The 15,767-nt window shown below is 56.4% G+C and overlaps 1 protein-coding gene across 2 annotated transcripts in view; it reads right to left on the bottom strand.

Annotated features, from left to right (window-relative positions):
- The window catches only part of TRIM62 (tripartite motif containing 62), a 28,734-nt gene extending 13,330 nt beyond the window's left edge, over positions 1–15,404 (bottom strand). The window contains exons 1-3 of one of the 2 annotated variants that reach the window (XM_036065255.2): positions 15,303–15,386; positions 14,331–14,765; positions 3,139–3,234 (exon numbers count right to left, since the gene is read on the bottom strand). In XM_036065255.2, coding sequence (XP_035921148.1) covers positions 3,139–3,234; positions 14,331–14,738 — 504 coding nt within the window. In that variant the 5' untranslated portion in view covers positions 14,739–14,765; positions 15,303–15,386. Of the gene's footprint in view, positions 1–3,138; positions 3,235–14,330 lie in introns of both variants that reach the window. The other variant, XR_004908637.2, reaches the window with a different exon arrangement.
- Positions 15,405–15,767: the final 363 nt, after the last annotated feature.

Below are 15,767 nucleotides of genomic sequence, written 5' to 3'. Positions count from 1 at the left end.
AGAGGCTGGGGATGAAGAGCCAGGCTGCCTGTGGCCTCCCCGAGCCCCTCCCCGATCCCTCAGGTTTCCGTGCGGGTCACAGGTGGAGAAGATGGGGCCTGCCCTCCCTGCACCATCTGCCGCTGCCTTCCAAGGACGCCCAAATCCCACAGCCACCCCTTCCGGCTCCTTCTCGACCCCTCCATGGCAGTGTTTGGCGCACCGGCCACCCTCTACCAGCTGCATGTTCTGGTTTGCCTCCCACCTCTGTGGCCGCTCCCTCTGGGCCAGCTCCTTCCGTTCTCACCTACATGCCCTCCTAGATGTTCCACCCCCACTGCTTTGAGGATGGCTCGCATGTCCTTATCCGTGGCCTTGCGTGTCTCCTGAGCACCACATTCATCTTTCCACCTGCCTCAACCACAGACTCCTGGGATCCCACAGGCCATCCAGCTCTCTTGGTCCATAAGTCAACTCTGTGTCTTTGGCAACAAACTCAACGCCACAGTGACCCTTCTAATGTGCAAAGTGGGTCAAAGCTAATGCTGTTTAGGAACCTTTCTTGGCTCCTTGGTAACTAGAAAAAGACTAAATTCCTTAGCCCGGCATTCAAAGTCCTCAGTCTGATCCCAGTTTACCTCTCTAGTGCCATTGTGCTGCTATTCCACCTGCCTAGAATGGACCACCCCCAAAACAAACTCTATTCAACAGGCAAACTCCTACTCAACCTGCAAGACCCAGATTGAAAGCTACCTCCTCTGTGTCATCCTCCCTAACTTTTTCAGGCAGTGAAATAGTTAAATGTCTCCAGAGTATTTTGTAAATATTCCTAATACACAGTCTCACATTTTATGTGGCTCCAGCTAGTGGACAAACCCCCAGGGGTAAGAATGATGTCTTTCCCAGCCTTGCACTTCCCGTGCCCATCCCAGGGCCTGGCACAAAGCTGGCAGTCAGAATCTGCTTGAGAGGTGAAGGAGGGAAGAGTCTTGCCAAAAACTGCTCTACAGAGGTGGGTGCAGACTCCATCTTCTTTTTAGGATGGGGGTCTAGTGTCTCCAGGACAAAAGAGGATGGGTAGGAAAAGGGGGAGAGGCAGGGAGAGGGTAGCTCAAAAGTGGAACATCAGAGTGACAGGCAATCACGGGGGCTTCAAGTATGTCCCTGAAAGGTCTTCCCAACCTACCTGTCTTGCTGACCACAAAGCCATAGATCTGGATGAGGACCTCCCAGCTTGGGGCAGGAATATGCACTAGGTTCTGACAAAATTGGACAGTAAGCTCCCAATTAACCACTCATTACCTGTGGGGCCTTAGGCTGGCTCCTCAACATCTCTGTGCCTCAGTTTCCTTGCCAATAAAATAGAGATAACATTCCTGCCTCAGAAGGTGTCCCCCTCACATCACACATACACTCGTCTGTTCTACAACTATTTATTGTGTGGGAGGCACTGTGCTAGGTTCTGGGGAGTCCTGCTGTCACAGAGGTGACATTCTGTGGGGTTCAGTGAGACAATGAACAGGAAACACAGTTACCAGCTCAACTGGCGTGCCCCATTTATTCTAGTTTTTTCTAGGGCAGAGCCACTCCCACCCTACCCCCAACCCCTTTGGTGCTGTGGCTGGGAAAGCAGCCCCTACCCCAGCCCACCACATCCCTGGGAATACACCGGGGCTCGGAGGATCTGGGGCCAGTTCAGAAAAACACCCTGCCAAGAAAGCGTCACTTGGTCAGCACCGACCAAGGAAAACATTGGGCCCAGGGAGGGAGATCAGACAGGCCCTCAGGCCGGGCCATTGGACGGACAGGCGCTGCAGGAAAGCCGAGTCAGGCACCAGGTGAAATATGACCTCCAAAGCATCCATAGGCATTTCTTGTATAAACACCCCAGTCCAGACAGGAAGCAGGGCTGGGGGAACTGGAGGGGGAGGTGGCCCCACAGGACCCCCCAGAGGTAGACAGATGGACAGGAAAGCAGGGGAGGAAAAGGTCAGTGGAGAAAAACAATGGGGAGCGGAGAGAAGAGAACGCTGGGGAAAAACTAGACCATAATATTCGCTCTCATTCACATAGAGGCTTCCATTTGCTTCTCTTCACCTGAGGGTGCAGAATCACCAAGCAGATAGGGAAACTGAGGCTGTGGAAGGCAAATAGGCTAGCGTCCTCTGTTTCTCATCTATGGCCTGCTGAGGGTCCTGCCTGCAGGCATTCCAGAACGTTCTCTAACGAAATGTTTGTCATGACCTCCCTGAGACCCCACACGGGTTGGTGGCCGAGCTGGGGCACAGATCTGGATCTCCAATGGCCTCTCCAGGCCCCAGGTGACCCCCAGAGGTCCAGAGCATTCCTAAGGCTCTAGTTCAGCTGCTGCTGGCAGTTGCACCTCTGCTAGTGAGCGGGGCCAGACTGAAATCAACGTAGAGCTTAGCAGCTGGGCCTGGGTCCCCAGCTCCTGGTCCCAGAAAGGGCAGAAATCAAAGCAAGCCTTGTCCAGTTGGTGAGACATCAGTGGGGGGAACTCAGAGGAAGGCCCTGGGATCCAGAATTTCAGGGCTAGAAGGAGCCTGGCAGGGTCTCCGGTGGACAGATGGGAAGAGTGGGGGGCCAGAAAAGGATGCAGTTTACCCAAAGTCACACAGCCAGTTAGTGGCTGGATCAGAATCCAGGGCCTCCCTCTCAGGTCCAGAAAAAGCCTTTCGTTTCAAACCATTGCAGCCAGAGACTACAGGGATTGGCCCTACTTTGCAGTAGAGTCCATATCCCCACCGTCTGCCTAGTGATACCAAGGCTGGGCCACAAATCATCAGGAGGGCTTCCAGGGAACAGGCTCAGGGTTGGCTCCTGCGGATTGCTCCCTGGTCCCACCTCACCTTCCACTCAGAGCAGGAAGGGAGAAAGGGCCCCACCCTTAAACCCGGGCACCAGCCCAGATCCTTTCCCTCAGTCCTAGGAGTGGGTCTCATTTACCTTCATGGAAGCTCCAGCCTCTGTTCCACTGCCCCCAGCCCCGCCTCTCTCATAATGGGTCTGGTACCTTTAAGCCCCGCCCCCTCCCCAGGCCCCGCCCCGGACAGATTTGGCACCTTTAAGCCCCGCCCCTCCCCTCCCCAGAGGGCCCCGCCCCCCGCAGGCCCCGCCCCCGCGCCGGGCCGGGCTCACCTTGGTCTCGGCCAGCTGTCGCTTCAGCAGCTGCAGCGCCTCGGTGTGCTCCCGCTCGCTGTCCTGAAGGGCCTGAAGCTGCTCCTTCAGCTCCCTCTGGAACAACACAAGGCCTGGGTGCGGGGCCCGGGCCAGACCGCCGCCGCGCTGCCGCGCCCCGGCCCAACACCGTCCTCCCCGCACAGTTCAACAACCCCCCAGTCTCCCAGATACCCGGGCTGCCTTCATCTTTCCATCTTTTATCTGGAGGTTTGCGACAGCCTCCTCTCTAGGAGCTTACGGTCTCCCTGTCTCCAACCGCCCTCACACACATTCGGCCCCAGCCTGATTTGCGGGCGGGGACTCCCGGCTTAGCCTCCTCTGGTGGGTACCAAGGCCGTACCACTGTGCTCCGCTTCGACTCACGCGTCCAGTGGGCTGGGCGCCGTTCTCAGGCCTGTGCTTGTATTGGGTCATTTAATCCTCTCAATAACACAGAGGAAGGCACTATTAAGACCTCCATTTTCCAATGGAAAAATCGGTACAGAGAGGTCATGAAACTGGCCCAAAAGCATGCAGCCAAGCAAGTAAGGGTAAAACCATAAGTGGACCATGATCTTGACGTCAGGTGGGTGACATGGTTTCTACAGTGATGACACTCATGACAAACAGTGACAAAAACCCATACTATACAACATATGGAAACCTTAAGTAAGGCCACGAGCAGTATTACTGATTTTTCCTTTGCCTCAGGTTCCAGTAGGGCTCAGCATGACGCTGCTAGTGATTTTGTTTTTATTTAAAAATTTGATATTTTGTTCATCATGGGTTTTTTTTTTTTTTGCTTTAATATTGATATTTTAAAATTGCATTAAGTATTATCCATCTCAATCACTGAGTTTTGGGGTGCCTGCTTCAATGCTGCGCCTCACCCTCGTGCCACACCTGTCTCCACCATCCCTCTCCCCTCACTCCCATGCAGCCAAAGCGGCCTTCGTCCTGTTGCTCTGACACGGGCTTGTCTCTGCCTCGTGATTCTGCCCTTGCTGCTTCCTCCGGCCAGTGCACTCCACTCAGATTTTCTCCCGGTGATTCCTTTGTGTCATTGACATATCAGCTCAGATGCCACCTCCTCAGGGAGGTCTCGCCGGACCACCCCATGTACAGCATCATCCCCTACACCCTCTGTCCCACATCCTGCTTCGAGGTCCTCCTAGCGCCTTCTGCTGTCCGAGATGCTCTTGCTCACTTGTTAGTGTGTTTACCGCTCGTCTCCTCCACCAGACTGTGAATATCATGAGGGCAGGAGTCCTGTCTGGCTTGTTCATTGTTGGATCCCCAGTGTTTAGAACAGTGCCCAGCACACAGTAGGGCCTCAATGATTATTTGTCAAATGAATGAATGTGGTGTTGAGGTGGGTACACCCGTGACAGGGCCAGCTGTCTGCACGTACTGGGCAGTTAGCTCAATGTATCATTACTAGTTCTCCTGTCTGTCCCTAGTGCCCTTCCCCCCCATGAGCCCATGAGTCCTGCGGGGCGGGCCCTTACCAGTCACTGCTCTCTATCCCCCGTACCCATCAACGGCCTGACACTAAGATGGGGCTCAAGGAAGTTTGCTCTGTGGAAACAGCCTCTGAGCAGGACCTGGGTTTTCCAGTCAGCCTGGGCTGTGAGAGATGCCAGGGAGCTGACTTACCCGTTCACCCTCACCTCCCTCCTACTCACTGAGCTTATCAGAGCAGGGAGCACCCTTGGAAAACATCTGGTCCAACTAATTTTACAGATGAGGTAGCGACACGGGAAGATGGTCATGATGACACGCTAAGGGAAGCATGCAGAAATTACCTTTGCTTACTATCCCTTAGTCATGCAACAAATATTTACCGAGCAACTCCTCTGTGCTAGGCACTGCTGAGGCTCTGGGGATATAGCAGAGAGTGAGACAGACAGTCCCTACCCACAGGAACCGTCCAGTGTGGTGGGGAAGAGAGATAACGAGCAAGGAAAATAACAAAAGAACCAGGTGACTCCGGGTTATGGTCTGTGCTCTAGAGAAGATAAAGCAGTGCGGGATGGGGGCGAGTTTGGGGGAAGGTGGTCAGGGAAGGCCCCTCTTCTCTGAGCTGTCACCTGAGATGACACAGCGGCAGGATGAGGAGGAGCCAGCCTTGGAAACAGGAGTTAGATGGGACACTGGGGGCAGCTCGTGCTGTGACAGCAGAGAGCTCCCACGGACAGGACCCCTGCAACCGCGGGAGTCGCCTCGGGCCATGAGGTAGCTGCACAGATGGAAGTCACAAGCTGAAGCCAGAGGGGCAGGAGGAGGAAGGAACCTGGGTCCCTGGTGACTGATCGAGGAGGCAGGCTTCCTCTTCCTCCTGGACCCTGGGAGCAACAGAACACTCCTTTGCCCATTCCACAAACACGCGCGGAGGTCTCCTTGGGCCCACACGGTGCTGTGTCAGCAACAGGCAGAGGGATGCCTCAGGAGGGGTGCAGATGAGTTGGGGGGCAAGACAGGGACACATGCGTTAATATGACAGAGAATGCTGGAATAGGGTTAAGGGACACCAGACTTGCTGCTCTTCCCAGGTCCCCATCTCAGCGAAGGCCACCCCCACCCCTACTGCCATCCAAGTGAGAAAGCTGGGAGTTATCCTTGCCACTGCCCACCCGCCAGGGCAACGGGTCATCAGGTTTGTCTTGCCAGTTGTCTCCTGTCTACACCCACTGCCCCTGGTTTGGTTTTCACCCCTGCTTTTCTGGACTGTGACCCTAGGCTCCCCTCTGCCCCTGCGCGTTCCAAGTGCCCCACAGAGCAGCTGGAGGGACTTCTATGGGACAGATCTGTCCACGCTTCTTCCCTGTGCCCCACTGCAGCATTCCCATGGTGTCTGGGAAGACGGCCACGAAGCTTGAGCGTGGCACTCAAGGCCTTCACCCCTGGCCCCAAACTTCTTCTCCAGCCTTGTCTCTTGGTCCAGACCCGCACTGTCCAACAAAGCAGCCACCAACCACATGCGGCTACTAAAGTTAACATGATTTGAAATGAAATAAAACTGAAACTCAGTTCCGCAGCCGCACCGAGGTGTTGGGTTACACATTGCAAGTGCTCAAGGGCCACATGGGACCGGTGGCTAGTGTCTCAGACAGCACAGATGCGGAGCACCAGGAACCGTCTGGTCAAACCCTCTGGAACTCTCTAACAGGAAACTGAGGTCCACGAAAAGGGACTGACTGGTCCGGGGCCGCACAGCTTGACAGAGGAGAGCCAACCGGAAAATGCACGGCCGGCAGAAGGGAGACACAAAACAGGAAGCTCTACGGGGCAGAGCTAGCTCTGAAGAAGGGCCGTGCTGAGGTTTGGGTTCACAGGTGCATGTCACGCAATTCTCACAACCACCTCATGAGGTGAGTGCCTTTATCACCTCCATCTCACGGAGGGGGAAACAGAGGCTCAGAAAGGTCAGACAGCTTGCCTCAGGTCACACAGCTCTGTTTCCAAATCTGTAAAGTGCAGCTAATATCAGTGTTGGCTCCGTGGTTGTGAGGATCCGATGACTTAATTCATGCCCTTACACGACGCCCAGGGTACACTCAGTCACTCTTGGCTGCTGTCACGGTCATCATCATCATCCCGATGACATGTGAGACAGGGAGTCAGAACTGGCAGAGCGTCCAGGAGAGACTTTATTTCTGATGGAAAGCCCAGGGAAGATGGATGGATGCGCAGGGTTCCTTCGGGTCTCCTGGGTGGGGCCAGAGCATCCCAGGTGGACAGACTAGTCGGGCAGGGGCACACCTGGTGTGTGCAGGAAGTGGGGGGCAGGTGGGGATGACGGGAGCCAGGTCTGGACAGGTGGGTGGAGTCCCAAGCTGGAAAGGCCGGTGGGGCTAGCTGGGGTGAGAGCAGGGGGTGGAGGAGGCCTTGAAGGTCAACTTGGGGGAGCTGGACTCTGCCGGCCCCATCAGAGCAGGAGCATGTCAGGAGGGGGGGAGTCGGGAGGGACAAACCTCAGAGGGCAGAGCCGCAGCTCTGTGCCCCTTCCTTTGGGGACGAGCACAGTTAGGGCTGGCGCAGACCTGAGTAGCAATTATGCAAATGTCAGCTGAGAGGCTCCGGGGCTCCCATAGGTTTGGAGAGGCCAGGACTGGGGCAGCAGCTCGGGGTGGGGGGGAGGACAGAGAGCCAGGGTTCCTATGCTCCCCAGGCCAGACCGCCCCTCCTGTGGGGCCACCCCTCTCCCAGCCTAGAGGGCAAAGCTGCTGCAGGAAGCCATCTCCTGAAGGCTTCAGGGACCCTTCTCACCCCCGACACCAAGCAGTGCTGCCCAGGGCAGATAGCGTGAACTCTGGGTTCGAGTCCCGGCTGGATGACCTTGGGCGGATCACCTCTTCCCCTCTCAGGGCCCACCTCTCAGAGCCTTATCTGTAAAATGGGCATCAGAGTCACCCATGGGGTTGGGGTGGGACTAAATAAGATGACCCCGTGAAAGGGCCACGTAGGTGCCCAGGCCCCCTCCCCTTCTCCGCGCTCCGATACCGCTCTCTCCTGCTCTGACCCAAGGACACCAGAAATCTCAACCTGGCCAACTGAACTTGCCCCACCTTCTTCCTCTCCCCCATCCCTCTCCCACGCCCAGAACCCTTGATGCTCCTGCTCCCCCCGACAGGCCTGAACTCTTGCATGTCCTCTCTCTCTTTGAACCCCACCCCTCCCAGACCTTCCCGGACCACCCGCAGTCTCTTGCAAGGCCTCCTCGCTGCTCCCCTTGCCCCCAGGCTCTCCCAGCCCTCCAGCTGCCCACTGCCCATCCTGCAGGCCTGACCAGGCCCTGCTTGCCGGCTCAAACCAGGTCCTGGCTCCCCAGAGTCTCCAGGAATGAATCCAAGCTCCTTGGGGTGGGGATTTGAGAGTGGGCCCGTGCAACCTCACTCTCCCATTCCTGCCAGGCCCCAGACGCCCTCCCCTCCAGCCACAATTACCCACCCACTCATCTCCAGGCCTGTCCCTGGGCTGACAACCTGAGTTCCAGTTCCAGCAACACTTACTGGTGCCGTGGCAGTGGGCACAGTTTCTGAACCTCAGCTTCCTCAAAACAGGGCAATGCAACTCACCGCACAGGTGTGCGTGAGGATTATCAGCCATAGTGCTGCCCCTGCCCCTGCCCCTGCCCCCGGGCAATGGGGGCCGTAGATGGCTTTACCCCTGGTGTCCGCAATGTCTTCTCTCTCTGCCCTCAGCTCAACCGTCAGCCCCACGGAGGCCTGGACGACTCTCAGTTACAGCCAGAGGAGCCGGGGCCATGACGCCGCGGTCGATGGGCCTGGCTCCCCCCCAACAGGCACTCACCGGGGCCCAGTGAACGGCCTGGCCCCCAGCGGCCGCAGCAGGAGTGCTGACTGAAGAAATTACTGAGTGAATTCCTAATTCCAGATGGACCCCACCTCCAAATCCTCCACACCCACCCCAGTGTCCAAGCAGAGCTCAGGGTCCGCAAAGTAAATGAGGCTGTGCCACGGTTTCTGAGGCCCCTCCGCCGCCGGATGCTGCAGGAGGCAGTCAGGATGTCGGTGAGGAGGGTGAGTTCTGGGTCAGACAGACCGGAGTCTGAGCTCCCAGCTCTGGCTCCTGCCTGCACCCGTCTTGCACCCTCCCACACCCACTCCATCTTGGGCAAGTTACTGAACCTCTCAGCCTCAACGTCTTCATCTGCGAAATGGGGCTGGTGCAAGCCCCACACAAGGAACTGGGAAGGGAGAAAGGATTTCATGGCCGTCCCAGCACCCAGGTCATAGCCAGTGCTTGATGAGCGCTGGCTAGTGTTTTCTTAGAGTTGTTCTTCTGTTGTTGTCACTGCCCACCCGATCCTCTGCCTTCTGTGAAATAAACGTCCCGAGGCGGCCCAAATTCAAGTTCCTACACTGCGGCCCGTGCCTAGCCAAGGTGTCCTGGATGAACATTCCCGGCAGCCCACGGACACCTGTGAGGAGGGAAGTGGGGATGCCAACAGCAAGCCCGAGTTTGACTCACTGCCAGCCTCCACGGGCCCTTTCGTGGAGGCTGCTCTTTTGCACGTAAATCCTGTCCTCTGCTGGGAGAAGGGACAGCAGAGGCTGCCTCCTTGGAACAAACAACCCGGCTGCTTCCCTGTCCGTGGCGCCAAATAAAGCAGCTTCACAGCCGTTAGCCGTCTGGACCGGCAGCGAGTGTCTCTCCCTCTTTATGCAGCAAGGGGACAGTCTTGTTGTTACTTGGATCTTCCAGGCTGGGAAAGGCTGAGAGGACGCAGTGCCTTCGAATCAGCTGGAAGAAGCTGGAGCCGGGATTTGAACCCAGTCCCCTCACCCCGCCCTTTCCCCCATGTGGCTGTCTCTTGGAGGCTCTGGGTCACCACGTCCAGCTCGTCGGGGCTCCCACCCAAGGCTAGTGCGGCACCGTCTCCCCTGGCAGGACAGAGGCCTTGGGAAAGGCTCCAGTGGTCACATAAGGCCTGGAGGGGGTAGCTGGGACTGACTGTGATCCCTCCTCTGGAGGCATGGAAGCTGAGGTCTCAGGCCAGAGAGCCGGATGCATGTCTGACCAAGATGACATCCAGCACCTGCCCTCAGGGCATCAGCTAGCACAGACAGTGTCCTTAGCCTGACCCTGTGTTGAGTTCTTGAAATACAAAGACAGGCAGCGTGGGGGAGGTGGGGAAAGGTGGGGGGGGGGGTACTACCTGGCCCTCAGAGGTAGCTGGGAGGCTGAGTGGCCCAGTCAGACTGGCTTCTAATCCTGCCCCTGCTGCCTCCCAGCTGGGTGACTGAACAAGGCACTCAATTCCTCTGAGCCTGTTTCTTTATCTGGAAAAGGAGTAAATGACAGGACCCACTCAACAGGGTTTTATGAAGATTAAATGAGGTAATACAAGAAAAGTGCTTAGTCTAGTCCCAGGCAATGCGCCAGGGCCCAATAGGTATTGGCTGAGAAGCTCCAAACCCTTCTGAGATGGGGCTCCCTCCCTCCCTTTGGCTCTGCGGTCCAATGCTCAGCAGTGAAAGAACAAGGTGAGGGGGGGAGGCACGCACACACGCATACACCCGCTCACGTGCTTTTACACAATAAAAATTTGAAGAATCACAAAGCAGTTCTAACCATGTTTTTCTATGGGGTGAGATTATGGGGGGGGACTTTAACTTTTATATTACATAGCTCTGTTGATGATGTTAATTTTATAATCAGAAAACAATCCCTTAAAAATTGTTGTGTGCTCCTCAGTGGCAGGCACCATATCAGGCACTTCTGATACAGCATCCCTAACCCTTAGAACATCCTTCCCAGGGAGGTCATCTCATCCCCATGGTATAGATGAGCAGGCGGGAGGCTCAGAGAAGTGAAGTGACCTGACCAAGGACACACAGCTCATCAATGATGATGTTAGGATCTGACCCCAGTATTGGAATCAAGTTCAAAGCAATTCTGCTTTGGCAGGTCGGGGAAAGCTTCATGGAGGAGGTGACATTTGAGCTGAGCCTGGAAAGCTGATTAGAGCTTCTCTAGGCCAAGGTTCTCAACCAGGGATGACTTTGACCCCAGGAGACATTTGATGAAGTCTGGAGACGTTTTTGGTTGTCACAGCTTGGTGGGGTGGGAGGGTGGAGGGGGTGAGGGGAGTGGGAAGCGCTGCTGGTTAGCGCTAGTGGTCAGAGGCCAGGGATGCTCCTAAACATTCTACAATGCACAAGATCGCCTTGCACACAAAGACTTACCTGGCCCCAAATGTCAATAGCGCGCAGTATGATAACACACTACAGCTGTCATTTACTGAGTGCTTACTATGTGCCGAGTGCAGTACTAAGTTCTTGCAAATGCCATCTCATTTCATCCGCCCCCATTTGCTGTCAATGAGGGACTCGAAGCTCAGAGGTGGAAGTAACTCTTCTAAGGCCACACTGCCAGAAAATGGTCGCACCAGGACTGAAGCTGCCCAGTACAAAGCCAGAGTTCTTCACCTTTCTGCTCTGCTGCCTCCAGGATTTATAATAAATGTAAAAGCTGCAGGCCAACCGCTAGGTGGGATGTGAGGAGACTCCAGCTGAGCCCAGGCACAGCGTCCTCTTGGCCTCGGGCCTGGGGCAAGGTCCGCTCCCTCCTCCTCTGCCACTGCCCCATCTGTCAAGTGAGGGTTGCACCAAAACATCTCCAAGGCCCTGCAGCTCTGAGTCTGTTATTCTCCAGGAAAGGGGCCCAAGCCCAGGCTCTAGGAGCCCTGGGGACGGAACCACCAGCAGCCGGGAGAGGAGGGGGTGTGCCGGGCAGGCTCAGCCTCATTCCCAGTGCACACGTAGCGAATGAGCCCTGCTCTGTTGATTATGTTACCCCACAAGGTGAGAGAGGCAGGTGGGGTGGGGAGCGGCTTGACCCTCACCCAGGAGTTCCCCACTCCAGGGCGGAAGGCATGTTTCTCTGCCACCTTCTTGCCAAGCCCAAAGGAGGAGCCAAAGCAAGGTCTCCTCTCAGGCAAGAGAGGCTGGGCTGGGCATTTGTCCAGCTGGGCACGTGAGGTCTCACAGGTAGAAGGAGAAAGGATGGGAGGGGGCATGCTGACCCAGCCCCTCCCCTGTGCCAACCATCTCAAACAGCAGTTCACCTCAGGTCAGCCTCCTGAAATCCTGGTAGGAAAGAACCATTGTGACCCCAGTCTACAGACCAGAGCATCAAGGCTTACATGAAGGGACCTGCCGAGTCATACAGACAGGGCTGAAGGAAGGTTTGGAGCCCAAGTCTATCTGACCGCAGGATAGTGCACTAGAAGGTAGGTAAGTGGCCGTCTTGTTCTTTTCACTGAGGAGTAAAAGTGTTTCAGTAACATTTAGAGAAAATACACATTTAATTTCTCCTGCATTCCCCAGGACATGGAATGGATTGCAAAAAACCGAAAACACAATTGTTCTGATTTCCTGGTTTGCATTCAGGGGAACCCAGGCTCAGAAGGCAGAGGCCTCTCTAGCTAGAAAGTAGACAGGGAGAGGAGGAGCTAAGCGGCAGAGGAGGGATCTGGCCTGGGGCAGGCGGAGCTTTCTAGCCTGGCTCTCTCACTGTCTGGTAGTGTAGCTTTGGGCAAGTCCCATCACCTCTCTGGACCTCAGTCTCCACATCTATATTAGGAAGAGGTTGGACAGATGGTTTCAGACAGAGTCCCTTCAAACCCTCACCACCTGTACCCAGCCGTGTCAAAGGTTCTCCCCTTCCTGTTTATGTGACTTCACAGATGGAGAGATGGGGATACCAGGGCCCGGCACAAAATGCTCTGGGGATGGAGGGCCGATGCCAGCCTGTGCAAGCTCCCAGAGCCCCCAGTTCTTGCTCTCCATCCTCAAAAAGCCAGACTGGGAGGAAGTCAGCCATGGTTTGGGGATGAAAAGGGCAGGGAGGGAGAGATGGTGAACATGGGGCCATTTCTCCTGGGCCAAGGGTCATCCACAGACATCTGCTAAGTGCAGGCTGACCTGCAGAGACTCATGTTGGTTGGGGGGGCGGTGCGGGGAGGACACCTCCTACAATGTAGGGGAAAGTAGTTATTTAGCTCCTGCTTAAGCATCTCAAGGGCCAGGGAGCTCACTGCCTGCCAAGTTAGTCCACTGCATATTAAGAAAAATGAGTGAAAGATCTGCTTCCAAAGGCTCCAGTCTGGGACTGCTCAGGCCAGAATTGGTCATTCACTCATTCATTATTCAAACTTTACTGATGAGTACTGACGTGCCAGGCTTTTGGGCCATAGATATGATGAATCACAGACTGTCTCTGCTCTTTGGGAACTGTGTGCTAGACTGGTATCCCAAGACCAAAGATACAGGACTGGTGGATTGAAATGGTTTAGGTGGAGGTAAAGATTCTAGACTTCCAGGCTGAAATAAGCTTGGGTGCCATTCTAGTAAACACATTAAATGGATTTCTTTGCTACAAGATTTCTCCAAACCTTTAATATGCAAAATGTACATGGAGAATCCTCCAAGGGGGTATCGAGAATATACTATATTCCCCAATAAAGCTGATCTTGGAACAGTACTTTTTAAAACAGCACACTTATTAACAGAGGATATTTGAGGAAATGCAGCTCTAATGCCTTTTTTTTTTTTTTTTTTTTTGCCAGGGGAGCTTGGGGAAGCCTTACACTGAGAGGACATTCGAGCAGGGCTTTGAGAACTGAGTAGGAGTTGGTCAGTGAAGATGGGAATGTTTAAGGGAGATCATTTATAGTCCTGGGCTGACTATGCTCAGGTTACCCTGCATATACTGTTCCATTTAGTCTTCAAAGGTCTTGATAAGGGTGACAGAGCCAAGGAGGTCATCAAAAGCCTCTGGAGACTCCCAGAGATCCACCCCCTTCCCTTTTCTTGAATCACCCCACTTCAGGTCCTTATTCTCCAAATCTTGAGTCTTAAGTCCTGTTCCCACTGTCAACCTGGCCTCTCCTCTGGTTTAAACCCAAAATAGTTTCTTACAGTACCTGGACTTGATCCCAGCTTTAATCCCTCACACACCCTGGCCTAGGCCTTGGCACCCAAACTCACCCTCTCTGCAGTTTAGATGGCCATAACTTAGACCCTCTCTCAGATTTCACCCTGCCTGCCCAGCGCAATCTAGCCCTGGTACTGCCCCCTAGGTCCTGATGCACACCTGATTGAGACCCGCCCCATGGTGCCCCAAGCCTGCCCCTCAGCTACCCCAAACAGTCCTGACCCATTCCCGGACGGCGGCCCCGCCCCCTGTCTAGACTTGATAGTGTTCCCATTCCCATCTGCGTCTTTGTCCCAACTCTGTCCTGAACCATTCATTTGTGGACCCTGCCTTCAGGTCCAGGCCCCTGACCCCAGACAGTGGCCCTCCAGCTCTGATTCGTCCCCGTCCCCAACCCTGCCCCAAGCCCGTACCTGGGCCAGCTCTGATCTCACTGGTGCCGGCCATGCCACTCCATGGGTGACCCCTCCCCAACCAAGGACCCACCCCCACTTCGGGTCTGTCTCAGACGCCGCCAGACGCTGAAGGCCCTAGGCCCCGCCCCCTCTCCGCGGCCCCGCCCCGTCCCCGTCCCGTAGTAATTCTGATAGGGCCCTGACCCTGCCGGCGGCCCCGCCCCGTGACAATTTTGACTAGGCCCAGCCCACGGTCCAGCGCTGACCCCGCCCCCGGCCCCGGCCCCGCCCCCGGCCGGCCGGGCAGCTCACCTGCAACTCCTCGAAGGCATCGTCGATGCCGGTGACCTGGTGCTGCTCGTGCAGCGCCGGCTCATCGCAGAAGAAGCAGAGCAGCGCGCGGTCCGTGAGGCAGAAGAGCTTGACCTTGTCGTGCGCCTGGCAGGGTCGCGCCGCGCGGCGCGCGTTGAGGATGGCGTCCAGCGGGAAGGCGCTGTAGCGCTCCACGATGTTGGCTAGCTTGAGGCTGGGCGCGAGCGCGGGCTCGGCGAACGTGCGCCGGCACTCGGGGCAGTCGCGGGCGCCCTGCGCCTCCTGCCTCACCCAATGCTCAGTAATGCAGCGGCGGCAGAAGTAGTGCTCGCAGCCCAGGCTCACCGGGTCCTGGTAGATGCTCAGACAGATGGAGCAGAGCAGCTCGTCCTTGAGGCTGCACGCCATGGCGCTCGGGGCGGCGGAGAGGGGGCCCTGAGATGCAGGGGGGCGGCTGAGCGAGCGCGGCGCTGTCGGGGGCCGCACCGAGGGATGGGTGCGGGGAGGAGGCGGGGAGAGGCAAGAGTAGGAGCTACAGAAGGAAGGGGGGCTGTCCGGGAGGGAAGGGGGGGACGCGAGGAAGAGGTGCAGGGTAGAGACTAGTCGGGATGCGAGTCCAGGAAGGTGGTCTCGAGGTAGTGGGTGACTCGAAGCGACGGGTGCTGGAGGGAGGGAGCCTTGGTGTCTGAGGGAAGGGGCTCCTGGCAAGGAGGTTCTAGAGTAAGGGACAGTCTGAAGGGATGGGTGCTGGGAGAAGAGGATCCAGGAGGGGGGCGGAGGCCTTAGGGGGTGCTGAAACCCCGGGATGGGTGCAGTGGGGGGAGGGGGAGAAGCTGGGGATGGGGAATTCTGGGGAAGGGGGAAGCCAGGCGGAGCTGCGCCGCGGCTGTGCGTGGCAGAGGAGAGGAGGGGTGCGAGCAAGCTCAGCTGCCCGATCCCGGCCCCAAGACCCCGCCTGGCGTGGCCCCTTACCCCTGCCGGCTCAGCGGCCACTGCTCAGGTCCGAGCGCAGCCTCTCAACCCGGAACCAGCCGAGCGCGAGCTCCCGGCGGCAGTGACTCCCTCCCCGCCCCCGCGGGCCGGGCCCTGGCGACTCCGCCCCTACGGCGGGCGGGGGAGAGGAGAGGCGGGGCCAGGCCTCCAGCCTGCGGACCCCCTCTCCGCCCCCACCGTTCCCCTACTCCCCCGGGACCGAAACCCAGCTGTTCCTTCAGGATCTGCACACAGAACAACGTGCGCGTCTCGTTTAGGGTCCCTGCGGCGGGTGAGGACAGCTAATTTAAGAGGATAACGAGTAAACAAGGAGCATCTTTCTGGATCATCGACTTGAAGATTTTGGAAAAATAATATTTTTTAATAAAACAAGAAAGGATATGTCCTGTAATCTGTATAGAATACATCCTTTGCATAAAATGTAAAGATAAACTCGAGAGAATG

Source organism: Halichoerus grypus, chromosome 5 (assembly GCF_964656455.1).
Source record: "Halichoerus grypus chromosome 5, mHalGry1.hap1.1, whole genome shotgun sequence".
NCBI lineage: Eukaryota > Metazoa > Chordata > Mammalia > Carnivora > Phocidae > Halichoerus > Halichoerus grypus.
The sequence above is the reverse complement of the archived record's forward strand: the minus strand, read 5'-3'. Positions and strand labels throughout refer to the sequence as shown.